General features: G+C 32.0%; 1 protein-coding gene across 3 annotated transcripts in view; it reads left to right on the top strand.

Annotated features, from left to right (window-relative positions):
* Positions 1–15143, top strand: part of LOC115713214 (uncharacterized protein At4g15970) — a 54019-nt gene that overhangs the window by 22299 nt on the left and 16577 nt on the right. Inside the window, exons 3-4 of one of the 3 annotated variants that reach the window (XM_061113410.1) lie at positions 5391–5896; positions 7004–7255. In XM_061113410.1, the coding sequence (XP_060969393.1) occupies positions 5391–5896; positions 7004–7016 (519 nt within the window). In that variant the 3' untranslated portion in view covers positions 7017–7255. Of the gene's footprint in view, positions 1–5390; positions 6002–7003; positions 7256–15143 lie in introns of those variants that run through there. The other 2 variants (XM_061113408.1, XM_061113409.1) reach the window with 2 other exon arrangements.

The following is a 15143-nucleotide window of genomic DNA, read 5'->3' on the forward strand; positions in this document are numbered from 1 at the left end:
CAAGAGGAATGACAACAAAGAATTCATCTTATCTCCTCTTCTTCCAGTGAGAGTTCTTATTCTTCTTTCTCGGGATAATTTGTCACTTTTACTAGCACAGTTTGCTACTGTTTTACCAGTGCATTTCGCAAACTGCGTTGGCAAAGAGGTCAAAGTTTTACCAGCATACATTTGCAGTGGCAAAAATCTAACTTTTACCAGTGCATTTACGCGCTGGGAAAAGTCATTTTTGCTAGCACTTTTTATTTTATGCTTGTAAAAGTTCTAATACCAACGTTGATTTGTCAACCCCCTTTTGCCAACACATCACAAGTAAATTCTATTTTACCAGCGCAATACTAACTTTTTGCCAGCACATTTTAGTGACATTTCTTATAGTATTGGTGCATCACATTTTGGGAGATCTAAGATAACCTATCATCACTGTCGAATCACTGGCCATACTATTTCTAAAAATTGTAAACTTCTTGGCTATCCACTAGGCCATACATTTCATGGTAGAGTGAAAATGCTCACCCTTAGAATAAACCTACTACTCATCTAGTTTGATCTTATTTCCAAACTCAACCAATGTCAAAAGATGATTGCCTTACTCTCTTAGAAGGTTCAAGACTACTCTTCCTTCTACATCTCAATCTCCTTCTCTTGATTAACTTTTGGTGTCACACTTCACTGGTAAGTTTTTATCTTTCTCTACATGCACTTGGATTCTTGACTAGGTGTCACCCATCATGTGTGTCATGATTTAGCCTTGTTTACTCAGACATATACTCATGCTTCTTTATCTTCAATTGCATTTCCAAATGGTAAATTTGCTATAGGTTTTTGCATTGACACGATTTCTATTTCCTATCTATTATATTAACTGATCTCTTTCAGGTTTCCAAACTTCATTATAATTTTGTCTGTGAGTGCTTTCACTTACTCATCTCACTACACTTTCACTTTTTTTGACAACAAATGTGTCATTCAGGACACTACTTAGAATCAGATGGTTGGGATGGTTGATCAAGTTGGAAACTTTTATTACTTACACACTTCAAATTCAAATTTACTCAATAAAACTCGTCACTTATTCATTTTTTTTTTCTAAAACTTCTAATGATATTGTGTGGCATTACCAATTGGGGCATCCCTCCTTTAAAAAGATTATCATCCTCTCAATAAAGATTTACATTTTTCTTCCTCTTCTTGTCCTAATTTCTATTGTTCTATTCGTGATTACGCCAAATAAAAGAAATTTCCTTTTATCTCTAATCATAATATTTCACCAAATAATTTTGATCTTATACATGTAGATATTTGGGACCCTTTCTAGCATTAATGGTTACCGATATTTTATAACAATTATGGATGATTTTTCTTGGGACACTTAGGTTTATTTTCTTAAGTAAAAGTCTGAAACATAGCAAGTTATCCTTGCCTTTTTAACTCTTATTAAAACTAAATTTAATGTCCAAGTCAAAGCTATTCGATTACAATGCAAAGGAACCTCAGTTCCCTACATAATTCACTTTTCTTTGCATTATTCATTATACTTCATGTGTCTAAAGGCTACAACAAAATTTTATACAGAGGAAACATTAAGATCTCGCTAGGGTCAGCCATGAGTTAAATTGCTTTCTAAAGCTGGTCGGGCAACACTTATTAAGTCTGTAGGTCTCTTTTTACCTATGTATGCCATGTAAACCACCATACTCTCTAATCGACTGGTTACCAAGATTGATGGTATAGTTTGTGACTTCGGTGGGGTTTTGAGAAGGGGAACCATGGGCTACACATGAAAGCCTGGGATATGCTTTGTCTTCCCAAATCAAGAGGAGGCCTTGGATTTAGGAAAACAAAAGAGATGAATCTAGCCTTCCTGGCTAAGTGGGGATGAAACTTATTTAATGGAAGTCAATCTTTGTATTTTAGGATTATGGAAGCCAAGTATTTAAAAGGGAAGGAGTTTGCAAGTATAAAGACTCGGGCTCCTGGTTTTGGAAGAATGTGGTGAAAGTGACTGATATCCTCCGAAAAGGAGCGTGCAAAGTGGTATCTGATGGCAAGGATACGAGAATTTGGGATGATCCTTGGGTGACACATGGAACATCTTTCTTCCCCAAATCACATGGGCGTTCAACGATTGGGTTCAATAGGATGGCATATCTTTTAACTAGTGATGGGAAATGGGACATCCCAAAATTGACAAGCTTGTTTGATCATGATACAATAGCTGCAATTCTGAAAGGGGGCAATCTTTCTGGTAATGGTTCTAATAAGTGGATTTGGCTAAGGATCGTAATGAAAGGTTAACGTGCAAGTTGGCCTATCTTGTTTAGGCTTTATAGAGAGATCCTAGTAGTGATGTTGCCCCTTCTCTTTGGAACAGACTTTGGAATATTAAAATCATGGAGAGACACAAAGTTCATTGGTGGTGCATTCTTTTGAATGCCCTCCCTCTTAGCGCCAACATTAAGAAAAGATTCCTTATTGAGGAAGTGAACTGCCCTTTATGTGGAGGGGAAGAAGAAACTACAGAGCATTTGTTCCTTTATTGTGACTTTGCGTTTAATCTTTGGAGATCGTCCCCCTAGGGGATTTATCCTATTACTAGTTTTGACATTCGTGTCCGGGATTAGGTCAAATTCTTATGGGGGCTCAGTTCTAAAGGTTTAAATGTTGAGGAAGTCTTTATTTATGCGTCAGTTGTGGTGGATACTATATGGCATGCCATGAATGAAAAGATCCTCAATAATTGATTTCTTAACTCGGATAATTGTATTGACTCTACCCTTTGTGCTTTTACAAATTTGAAAGGTACTTTGTTACCCGCTGTGACCTCGGTCCAGAGGGAAGACTAGCGCAATCTTCCCCAGTATTGGCTGAAGCTTAATTGTGATGTAAGAGTTGGTTTGGGTAGTTCCTGTATTGCTGTGGTTGCTAGAAACAATTTAGATGAGGTGGTCTAGCTTCATTCAGCTAGACTAGACTATGTGGATGCTCTCTCTGGTGAGGCATCTCTGGTGAGGCAGCGGCTTGATGCCTAGCCCTGGATATCGCAAAGATCAACGGTCACAAGTTCGTCATTGTGGAGAGTGACTCTGGGATTGTGATCAACTCTCTCAACCTTGTTTCGTCTTGTTGGGATATTGAGAACTACTCTAATTGTTGTTTTGAGCTCTCTAGATTTTTTTGATGGTTGCTTGTTTTGGTGTATTCCCAGAATTTGTAATTTTGTTGCCCATAATGTGGCTAAGTGAGCCTTCACCCACAATCAGTTTGGTTGCTTACCTATTTCTCACATTCGGAAAAGACTTATTTTGTAATGACCACGAGGTCTAATTTTCTTATTAATAGATGATCATTTAAAAAAAAATAAATAAATAAATAAAGGAAGAAAATTTAATATTTTAATTGTTGGAGAAAGGAAAAAAACCCAAAACGTTCAAGGTATACATATACAAAATGACCTATTTATTTTAGCCTTATCTTCTAGATCTTCAAATCCCTTTTTCTCCATATCTCTCTTCCAAGTACACTCATTCATCATAATCGACAAACTATGAATACAAATCAAAATACATTTGCTACTAGTCAAAGATTAATTGTTGGAAAAAACTAAATTGGTGAAATATGGTACAACACTATAGAGCAACTAGAAAATTAAGGACCCACATAAATTTTATATTATTTTAATCTATGCCATTGTCGGCCACTAGAGAATTGCTAAAAGGTGTCGTATCTAACACTTTTCTCAGTGTCATAATGTTATTTCATATAACTTAAGAAAATAATTTTTATGGAATATTGCTAACCAATCGTGAGGTGCTACCTATAAAAGGTGTTAGACACTACTAAAACCTAATAACAATGCTTTGGTTACTAAGGGAAATTTCAACTTCAAAGGCTTTCCGGTGAGAGGAATTCAGCCGTTTCTTGTCCAGGATTTTTTTTTTTTTTGGGTGATTGCCATCTGAGAATTTTAGTATGTTTTCTAACTTATTTGTGCTTGCTGGTAATTAAGTGTTCTATTACAAATAAATAAAATTATAAAATTAAATTAAATTAAAAAAAAATAATAAATTAAGAAAGTATACACACATAAAAAGTATATTCAAGTGTTTCTCATACAAGCAAAACCAAATTTCATTAAATGAAGTGTTATCATCATATTGGGTCCGACACACTCTATGGGATCTTTTCCCACGCCTCTATAAAATAATTGTCCTATATATTTATTATAATTATATTTTAATGAAATTATATATTGTTACTAAAAAAGAAATAAAAAACTTTACAATATAACTAAAGTTTTTAAAAATTAGATTTTGAACCTCCATGTTTTTTAATCAAACCTATTGAAGCATCACACACAATTTGGACAATATACAATATTTTGCAAAATATTATATTAAACATATGTGTTATACATATATAGATATGCATATTTATACAAGGTTGATGTTACGTTTAATGCACGTATAATTAGTTTTTTTTTTGTTTTTTAAATTAGGTGATGTTAAGTGCAATACATGTATGTTTAATTTTTTTTTATTAAGTAATGTATTTTTTTTTTAATTTTTTAATAAGGTTTGAGATTTTTATTTTTAAGAAAAAAATTTAACTATTTCTACATTAGTGTGTCATTTGGATATGATTATATATATATATATACGTATTTTTTAAATTTTTAAAATTTTCTTAATTAGGTAACGTATATTATATTCTTAACCAAAACTCACATGATTAGATTTAAGTGTGTCTATATATAGGTTGGATTCGTAAATTTGATAGAAAGATTTTTTATATCCGCACTTTATGAAACTTTACGAAAATATGGTGTGTGAATCGATTTACCATAATTAAAATGGAAAGCAATCAATTTCTTATTACAACCATCTTTAAAATATAAAATAAATAATAATAAAGTTAAAAATATGGTTAAAAATATTTATAAAATTTGAAATTTAAATTTCTTTATATAAAATATTTACTTAATTTTTTTAATTTTAATTTAAAATTAAACTAATAAATTTAAAAATATAATTAAAAATATTTATAATATTTTAAGTATTTTAAATTTAAATTAAAAGTTCTTTATATAAAATATCTACATAATTTTTATTTTTTAAATATATATATAATAATATTATAAAATTAATAAATAATATTTTGTTAATTGATATGATATTCGTTTAAAGTTAATATAGAAACTAAAAAAAAAAAAATCATTAAACCAAGAATTTTTTCCACACTTCATATTAAACCAACAATTTTGTTAAATAGTCACATTTTATATAGAATAGATATGTATAAATAATTAGTAAAAATGAAGTGAAGCACTTTATACTACGTATTTAAATTAATAATATTGTTTTAATTTTTAATATGATCGATCTGACCAGGACACTGATATAATGTGGCTACGAGACCCATTCGAGAGATTTTTCAAAGAAGCAGATTTCCAAATAGCATGCGATTACTTCAAAGGAAATCCTTACGACAGAAAAAACAATCCCAACGGAGGGTTTACATACGTGAGATCAAACACAAGATCCATTAATTTTTACAAGTTTTGGTACTTTTCGAGGTGGGCTCATCCAGGTCTACACGACCAAGATGTTCTCAACTTGATAAAGTTTGATCCCTTCATAAACAGAATTGGGCTCAAAATGGTATTTTTAGACACTGCTTACTTTGGTGGGTTTTGTCAGCCCAGTAGAGATTTAGACCTTGTTTGTACTATGCATGCAAATTGTTGTGTGGGTCTCCACAACAAAATCAATGATCTTACCATTTTGCTTGACCAAGATTGGAAAACATATATGCAACAACACGAACAACCAACTCTCAATTCTAGTACAAATTCTACTACTACTCATGCTTCATGGACTGTACCTCAAAATTGCAGGTACGTATATTTATATTTATTGAGTCCATACCCTTTTTACTTTTTTTTTTTTAATGTAGTCGATAGTGAAAATTGATTACATGATTCGTCCTGAAATGATATCAATATTAGAGTACATATAATTATTGACCATATTAAAATTATCAAGCATATTCACGACGAACTGTACTATTCTCTTAAAAAACAAACACTAGTTACTTGGACTTTCTTAACCGGAAATATCTAGATTATATATAATATATAGAGTAAATATTAATTTGAATCCTATATTTTGTAAAAATTATGGATTGAATTATTTATTTTATTAAATGATAATTAAGATAATATATATTTTAAAATAGTACAAAATAGTACTATAGACTAATTTTTCTTTTAAAATAAAATTTAATAATAATTTAATGACATAAAAATATTATAATTAATTTAATTTTCTACACATTTTTATATCATATAGACATTAGTTTTAAGTTGGTTATATTAAAAAATTAAATTATAAAATTAAACCAATAATACTATTTCGTACGGTTTTAAAAAAAAATATATAATTTAATTTATCCCAATTAATAAATTTTACAAAATAAAAAATCTAATAATTATCCTAATATATAAGCTTTTGTTGAGTTAAAGAGATGGACAAGCTAGGCAGTCGGCCACGTCCATATGAGAAATATTTAGGAATTTATATATATATTTTTTGAATATTTACATATATACATATATATGAGTCAATCAATACTGTAATAACTTAATCTTTTGGATTGGATATATAGATACGGTGTAAAAATATAATTGGTATGATTGATAATAAATCTAAGAGTAGAATATATTACGAGGGTACCTATATTTTCGTTTTGGTATGCATTCCATGAGAACTTTAATCTTAAAAGCCAAACCACATCAAACTAAATTTATAATACATCAAACTTTGATCAAAATTTATTCAAAAACAAAAGTTGTAGTACATAATAACATGTATTCTGTTTTTTTCCGAAACAAAATTCATTGTATATTTATATAAATCATATTTTTGTATAAATTAACACACAAATTGATTATATATAGAGAGATAATAAAATAGTAGCCTTTGTATGTCGAATATATTTATAGGGGAACGATTTAGTCCTGCCCAGTACGGAGGCGAAACATATCTCGTGGATGCAACGTGTTAAATCGAAGTGCTCAAATTGATATACACTTATTTAATCACCAGGCTATAGTGGTAGGGACAGATCATCCTAATACTTTTAGATGTTTTTTGTTATTTTTTTATATAACCTTTTTGTTATTTACTAAAATTTATTAATTGTTAGAAAATATTTGATATAATAAGTGGCTATCAAATTAAATGTTTTTTTTTTATTTTATTTTTATTTTTTTTATTTTATCACGTTTACATTTTTTTTAATACGACTACTTCTTTCTTTTTGAAAGGTAATACCATCATTTTTTAAATTAATATACACTAGTCATATTAATCATACCTTTAATTTTTCTTTTTCATGTTGGCTAATTAGCAATTTTCTCCCCCGAACTTTGACATGTACTAAATCATGCTCCCTGATTTTTTTTGGCGGTTAAAAATTCTCCTAAACTATTAAGATTGTTAAATTTAAAGATTTTTATCTAATTTTAGTAAAAAGAATTCTAACATGTATGAAAGTTCAGGGGGCATGATTTAATACATATAAAAGTTTGAGGGACATAATTTGGTAGATATCAAAGTCTGGGGAGCATGATTTAGTACCTGAAACAGTAAAATTGAATGAAATTAGACAAAAGTCCATAAATTTAACAATCTCAATAGTTCAGGGGGAATTTTTAACGGCCAAAAAGTTCAGGAGGCATAATTTGGTATATGTCAAAGTTCGAGAAGAAAAATTGCTAATTAGCCTTTTTTTTTTAAAAAAAAAAATAATATCTTTATTTTTTTTATTTTTTTTTTATTTTTACTACTCTTAATTAGATAGTATATTCTTTTCTACTTTAAAAACATGTGATATTATTTACCTAAAATTTTCTCATTTAATATATTATCATAATCATGTTAATAATAAAAAGCTGTATCATGTATAAGAAAAAATAATCACAAGTACAATAAATATTTAAACATTATTTTTTATATATATTATAAATTATTTAATTTTTTTGTTACAAAATTTACAAATAAATAGTTACAACATACATGACCATAAAAAAAAATTAAACTAATAAATTATCTTAAATGTCGAACTATATAGAAATTTATTGAAATAATCATTTAAAGAGTACTATACAGTTTTTCTTCTTTTTATATGATTGTTAGTTTACTATATGTTTCCATCTTTTCATTAATCTATTTTGCACAATTTTAATAAATAATGAAACATTTATACCTCAATTATCAGTTTTCTTAGTCACAAATAAATTTTAGGGATGAATTTTTACTTTTGTAGGTTATAAAGGTTTGATTTATTATTTTATTTAAATAATTATTTTATAAAGATATGTTGTTTTTTTTTTAGCTGTAAATTTCATTCAACTAGATCAACTCAACCTCAACAATATTAAGAACATCAAAAAAGAGATTATACTCCAAAAAAATATGATCAACATATAAGCAAGATGCTCTAACCTTAAGATGAGAAGCCTGATTAGCAGAGTGTTTGACAAAACGTAAAGAAACATCCCTAAAAGAAGATAAAAGTTGTTTACAATCCTCAACGACACCACCAAAAGTGGATGATAAAACATTCAAATTTCTAACAGCTTGTACCAATACTAGACAAACAGATTTAATGATACTAACACCTAGAAAATCGTGCTTCAACCATGATAACACTTCCTTGAGAGCCATGGCTTCAACAATCTCTGAAAAGACTTGCCCAATCCGTAATTTCGTAATCCCAGCCACGACCTGGCCCTTGGGATCCTAAACAATCCACCAAAACCATCCCTTCCCTCCTCATCAAACAATCGAGAATCAATATTCACCTTGAGTTTTTCATAACCTCGTTTAGACCATAGCTCATCTCCATCCGAAAGATACCAAGTATCAAACGCAGGAAACAAACTTCTTTCTTAAGCTTTCCTCCACTGATCAAGAGTGATACAAGCTAAATTGACAACGAATTCCAAATCGCCCAAATTAACATCACCGCCTAACCACTTTGTTCCTCACCCAATCGTGAGAACAAATGTAGAAACCAGGTCCCAAATGACCCTGCATCAATTGGAATCATAGCCAAACTCGCTACCTGCCGATAATTCTACACAAAATCACAGGTAACTAAACAGTGAAAAATTAATTCACCTGTCCCATGAAAAATCGGACACAACAAAGAGACATCCACATGTTTATTCTTCAACTAAACTCTCATAGGAAGACACCCACTAACCGCCCTCCATACAAAATCTTTTGCCTTTGGAGGAAGCTTTAATTTCCAAAACGCCACAATCTCCTCGTCAACACTACCCTCATAGTTTGCTTGTAATAATTTAAACACACTTTAACAGTATACTCACCAGAAGATTGAACCCCCCAATACCAGTAATCCTTAGTAATTGAATTAGAAGGGGAATACAAGGAATCGTGCCCGCCACTTCCTCATCAAACAAATCTTTGACAGCATAAACATCCTAAGCTTTCTCACCCACCACAAAAAAAACTACTAACCTTTTCATTATCCTAACTAGGATCCAAACTACCTTGACTCGGAATTGACCCATTTGGAAGCCACAAAGCATTAAATAAAAGAGTCTCCTCTCTATTACTAATATCCCTTCACACCCCCTTATGAATCAAATTCTTTACCGCAATAAGACTTCTACAAATATAACTTGGATTATTAACAAGTTCTGCCAAAAAAAAGTTCTCATTTTTAAAGTAACAAGCTTTGTACACTCTAGAAACTAACGAACCAGGCTGGGTTAGGAACCTCCAAAGTTTGTTTACCCAACATAGCCAAATTAAAATCATAAAGAAAGCGAAAACATATGTTGTTAATAAAAACGACTTTAAAATTAAAAAAAATAATTCACTTTAATTTTTATCCAAACACCTTCGGAATGACTTTTTTTTAAAAAAAAAGAGAAAAATCTATAACCTAACAAAACATCTATAGAAGTTAAGCCGGCTGTAATATATGATTATAAATTATAAAAACAAACTAACGAATAAGTGAAAAATAAAGTAGATGTAAGAAAAAGAACAATATATATATTAATTTAATAATGTAGAATTTAAACTAGAGAAACTAATTTATATGTTGCACAATTTCAAGTTATCAAATATCAACTATAATTTTTAATTTTCTTAATTTATATTTGATAACTTGATATTTTTAATTTAATAATCGAAGGTTTTGTACCTTATTTTTGTAATAAAAGCCAATGTTAAGACTTTGACCAAACGACAAAAGACAAAATAAAAGCCAAACTTGAAAAATGTGCCAAGTGACACCTTGTTTGAATGCCATGGCATGTTAAGAAGGCATGCACTAGCAGGGTCAAAATCAGTCCTTGCTCGTGTAAACTGAGTGTTGGCCTTAGGAACCCTTTTTCCAATACCTTAAACAGAGTCGACTCAAATCCTTTGTTCAAGACAACCATTTGGAAACCCTAATACAACTGACCACAAACAACGTAACACATCATAATCTTGCTTGTGTGGTATGGTTCAAGAACTAATAAATAATTCCACAAAGGTGGAAAACCTTACTTGGTTAGAATATCAAGATATGAAGAATGGCATTACCAATGTCAAACAAATGTAGAACTCGAGCAAAGGCACTATGGTTACCTTGCTCAAGTACGTCAAGGAAATTATAAAGGAGATACACAAGCCAAGGCCTGTGCATGCCCTTGCTTGTGCCCTATTTAAGAAACATAAGCAATAATCTCGAACAAAGACATTATTTTGACCTTGTCGAGTGTTAAACTCTAGGTGTACCAAGGTACACGAGCCAAGGTAGTAATGCCTCCTTGCTTGTGTAAGTAAATGGAGTAAAAAGCTAATTTACACGAGTAAATGCGCAAATGTACCCTCTCTCATGTAAGCATGATGATAAATGCTAAGTTACACGGGTCAAGGCACCAAGATACCCTTGGTCGTGTAACATGAAGATAAAAGAAGAGTGTGTACACCCTAGTACATGAGCAAGGCTAGAGACATGTCTTTGCTCATGTAGATCAATAAGGGTTAGGATTTTTGGGTAGTTAGAAGCCCAAGGCCATCAAAACTTGGACCAAGTCTCAAGAATTCAATCAAAGCATCATCAAGGTCCCTGGTGGGGAGTAATTCATAAAGCATGTGAACATGGTCAAGTTATGCCACTGATCATGTACAAGAACTAAAGAAATTTAGAAAGGTTTAAGGAAATTTTCTGAAGAGAAATATGTGATATACTCGAACATGATAGGAATTTTGCTCCTGTCAAGTATGTGAGGACCATCTAGAGTTTTTGACCTTATTAAACAAATGCATTGCCTTTTCCAAGAAATGAAAGCTTCTAGAAATATTTCATATGATAACTAACTCTGTGAATCAAGAGATAGTTGCATTTTATGTATTATATTTATTATTATTTAAATCTAAGGTATGTGATATCTTGTTATTCAAACTTGAATCCAAATTCAAATGTAAAGATCTCCCTAAATGTAAGGGAATGACACGTCATGCTCTAGTTTTATAAAAATCCTTAATCTAAGCGTATAAATAGATTCAATTCAATTCATTGAACTCTGAATCACACTTAGAAATCGTAGAAAGAGAATCTGTACTCATTATAATCATTCATGAACTACTGCGTTGGGAAAATAACCCTAGCACTGTTCTTGAGCATTGAAAACAATAAAGAAAAAATAAGTTGACTAGCCAGTTACTGCTGAAAGGGGGTGAACCACTGCCAAATTCATTCGTCATTATTATTATAAATTCTTATAATTGGTTTGTTTTTAACAACAATTAAAGTATTTTGTTCAAATTACTTGTTTATGATTTTTTAGATTAGTTGATGAAAAACTACGTCAATAATTTGGTACTTTCATTAAGTGCATTGAATTAAAGACAAGGTTGTCACTGCTCTAGATACCTCAACTCACCCTTCCCTAGACAATTGTGAGCACTGGACATGACATTCGTGAAGGCTGTTTTGTAATCCCACAAAATAACACAACTACTTAAAACCCTAGTGATGGGTTAAACTCCACTAGGTACAAATCTTTGCCATTATTGAGGAGATTGAAGAATTTAAAACCCCAAAGGTAAAAGAGATTGACCCTTGTATAGGTGATGACAGAGCTAATATCGACCCCATTGATGAACTTGAAGAGGTAATGCATAACCCGAATGAACTGTCCAAAACGGTCAAAGTTTGGAAATACCTCTACAAGGAAATCAAAAAGGCTATTATCTAATTTTTGTGTAAGAACCTTATGTTTTTGCTTGGGTGCCTTAAGAAATTGTGGGAATTAGTCCAGATGTCATTAGCCACATGTTAAAAAACCTTGGAAAAAATACTTAAAAAGCACCATAAACAGAGACTCTTTGATGAGGCAAGGTACGTGACCCTAAAAGAAGAGGTTGACAAAACTTGGGCCAAAAATTTCATTTGGGAAGAAGTGGTTGACAAAAATCTTGGCCAAAAATTTCTATCTCATATGGGCTGAAAACCCAATCTTGGTTCCTAAAACAAATGGGAAGTGGTAGACATGCATATATTTCATCTAATCAAAGCATACCCCAAGGATTACTTTTCCCTACTCTTTACGGAGATTTTTAAAAACTAAATTAAATAAGAGCTTAAACAATTAATTAAGTAATTAAGTAATGAGATGGAAATTTTTATGTGGTTCAGGTATTAATGAACCTTAGTCCATGAGTCAATGTATTGGCCTAAAAAGGCTTGATGTGTTACAAATGGGTCTTACAATTTGAAGAACCCTTATTCTTGCTATAATGTTTTTCTCTCTTGGTTTGTCTTAGAAGAAGAAGAAAAAAACTTAGAGAGAACTTAGAATACATGAAGTGGTAAATGGATTTTTCTTGGCTTAGATTTGGATTCGGGCATACTCGTGACCTGTTAGGGTTTTTATGCAAAATGGATCCACTATTGGGGTAAATACATAGAATATATGACTTTGAGGCCCATAACAAGATTTTGCCTCGTGGGGTGGAAACTTCCGTATGGAAGAGGGCCCACGCGGTCTGGATAGGTGTCACGTGAGGGTTCTCCTACAATAGATAGGAATGTCAGATGGTTGTCTTTGGACAAAAGGAATATATTCATTTTTTCAGTATGCGCAATACCATGTCCTGTCATAGGGGACATGATTTGATTTGGTGAGACCAAGCGTTAGAGGGAAACCATGTCACCCTATAAGGGCTTCTAGATGCATCTCTTAGACTTCCTATTCCAATATGCCTTATTGATTTTCTGGAGGACTTTGTTTGCTACGTCTCTTGGAAGGCCTGATGGGCTCTCGAGAGTGGAAAGATTGTGTCTTCAGAGGTGAGGCTCTTAGAGTTTAGAAGGGCTCGGGCCATCTCCGACTTGGACTGGGCCTTCGTACGCAAGAAGGCTTAGGCTTGGAATTATGCAGACCAGACAAACCTTGAGGATCCCACATGTCTCTTATCTGGAAATGTAGATAACACCTACCATGCATTGATCAGCTAGTTGATGCTACCACTAGATACAAACTCATGTCATTCATGGAAGCATATTCTAGATATATCTAGATTTCTATGAATGTTGTTGACGAAGAGCATACAAGCTTTACTATTGACATGGGTCCATATTTTTATATTGTAACACCATTTGGATTGAAAAACGGTGATGCCACATACCAATGTCTAATAAAAAATAATTTTGTTGACCAAATTAATAAAAACATGGAGATCTACGTAGACGACATGTTGGTGAAATCAAATCAAGCTTGAGACCACGTTAAGGATTTGGAAATATGTTTCACTTTGCTAAAACAATACAACATAAAACCCAAACCTTTAAATTGTTTCTTTGTTATTTCATCTAGAATGTTCTTGGGCTTTATAGTTAATTCAAGGGGTATCGAAGCAAACCTTGAGAAAATAAAAGCCCTCCCCAAAATTTCATCACCACAAAGAAAGGACATGCAAAGTTTAACTCCATTGATGATGCAATTGTATTATTGGCAACAATAAAAGAGGTTGAAATGCTAAACGTGATGCCAGTGGAATACCTACCTAAGCAAAGTATCACTCCCAAAGAAGTTCAAGACTATGTTCCAATAGACTTGTGGATGGCATCTATAAATGAGTAGCTCACTTATGAGATCTTTCCAAATGACAAAAATAGGCTCACAAACTACTATACAAGGTGCGAAGGTTTAGCTTGCTCGATGGAAGGTGGTATAGGAGAGGTTATTCCATGTCCTTATTTAAGTGCGTGACTACAAAGGAATCATAAGACATACTTAAAGAGATTCGCAAGGGATTTTGTAGCAACCATGCTGAAAGACAAAGCCTTATAAAAAATTAATTCAACAAAGATATTATTACCCTACTATAAAAAAGAACTCCCTCTAATACATACAAAGGTGTGACAAGTGTTAGTACGTCTCCTAATTCCACGCACACCTCCAGTAGAGTTGACTATAATGACATCCCCTTGGTCCTTCGCAATATGGGGAATATATCTAGTTGGGTCCTTACCTCCAGGAAATGGAGGTGTAAACTATGTCGTGTTCGTAGTCAATTACTTCACTAAATGGACTAAGGCAAACCTTTGGCGACAATAGAGTCAAAGAAAATTTTAGACTTTATAGTGAAGAACATTATATGTTGCTATAGAATACCGCTAAAATTAGCATTAGTTTGATAGTGACATCCTCACCAAATTTTATGAGAAAGATGGAATTACCAAGAGTTTTACTTCAGCCGCTCAACCTTAAGCAAATGGACAAGTAGAAGTTGTGAACAAGACTTTGAAATTTTCTTACAAAGATACTTGAAGAAGTGAAAGGAAGATGGCCTAAAGAGCTTCCCCAAGTACTTTGGCCCTATTGCACAACTCATCGAACTATGACTAGGAACACTCCCTTTTGACTCACCTTTGGTAGCGAGACGACGATTCTTATTGAAATCAATATCACCTCTCATCAAATATAGTATTACGAGCAAAATCAAAACCACTTACTAGTATAAGAAGTTTTAGGCATGCTTGATGAGAGAAGAGAAGAATCATAAATTTGCAGTGTAGCATACAAACAATGTGTCAAAAAAATATTA

Source organism: Cannabis sativa, chromosome 4, assembly GCF_029168945.1.
Source record: "Cannabis sativa cultivar Pink pepper isolate KNU-18-1 chromosome 4, ASM2916894v1, whole genome shotgun sequence".
Taxonomy (NCBI): Eukaryota; Viridiplantae; Streptophyta; class Magnoliopsida; order Rosales; family Cannabaceae; genus Cannabis; species Cannabis sativa.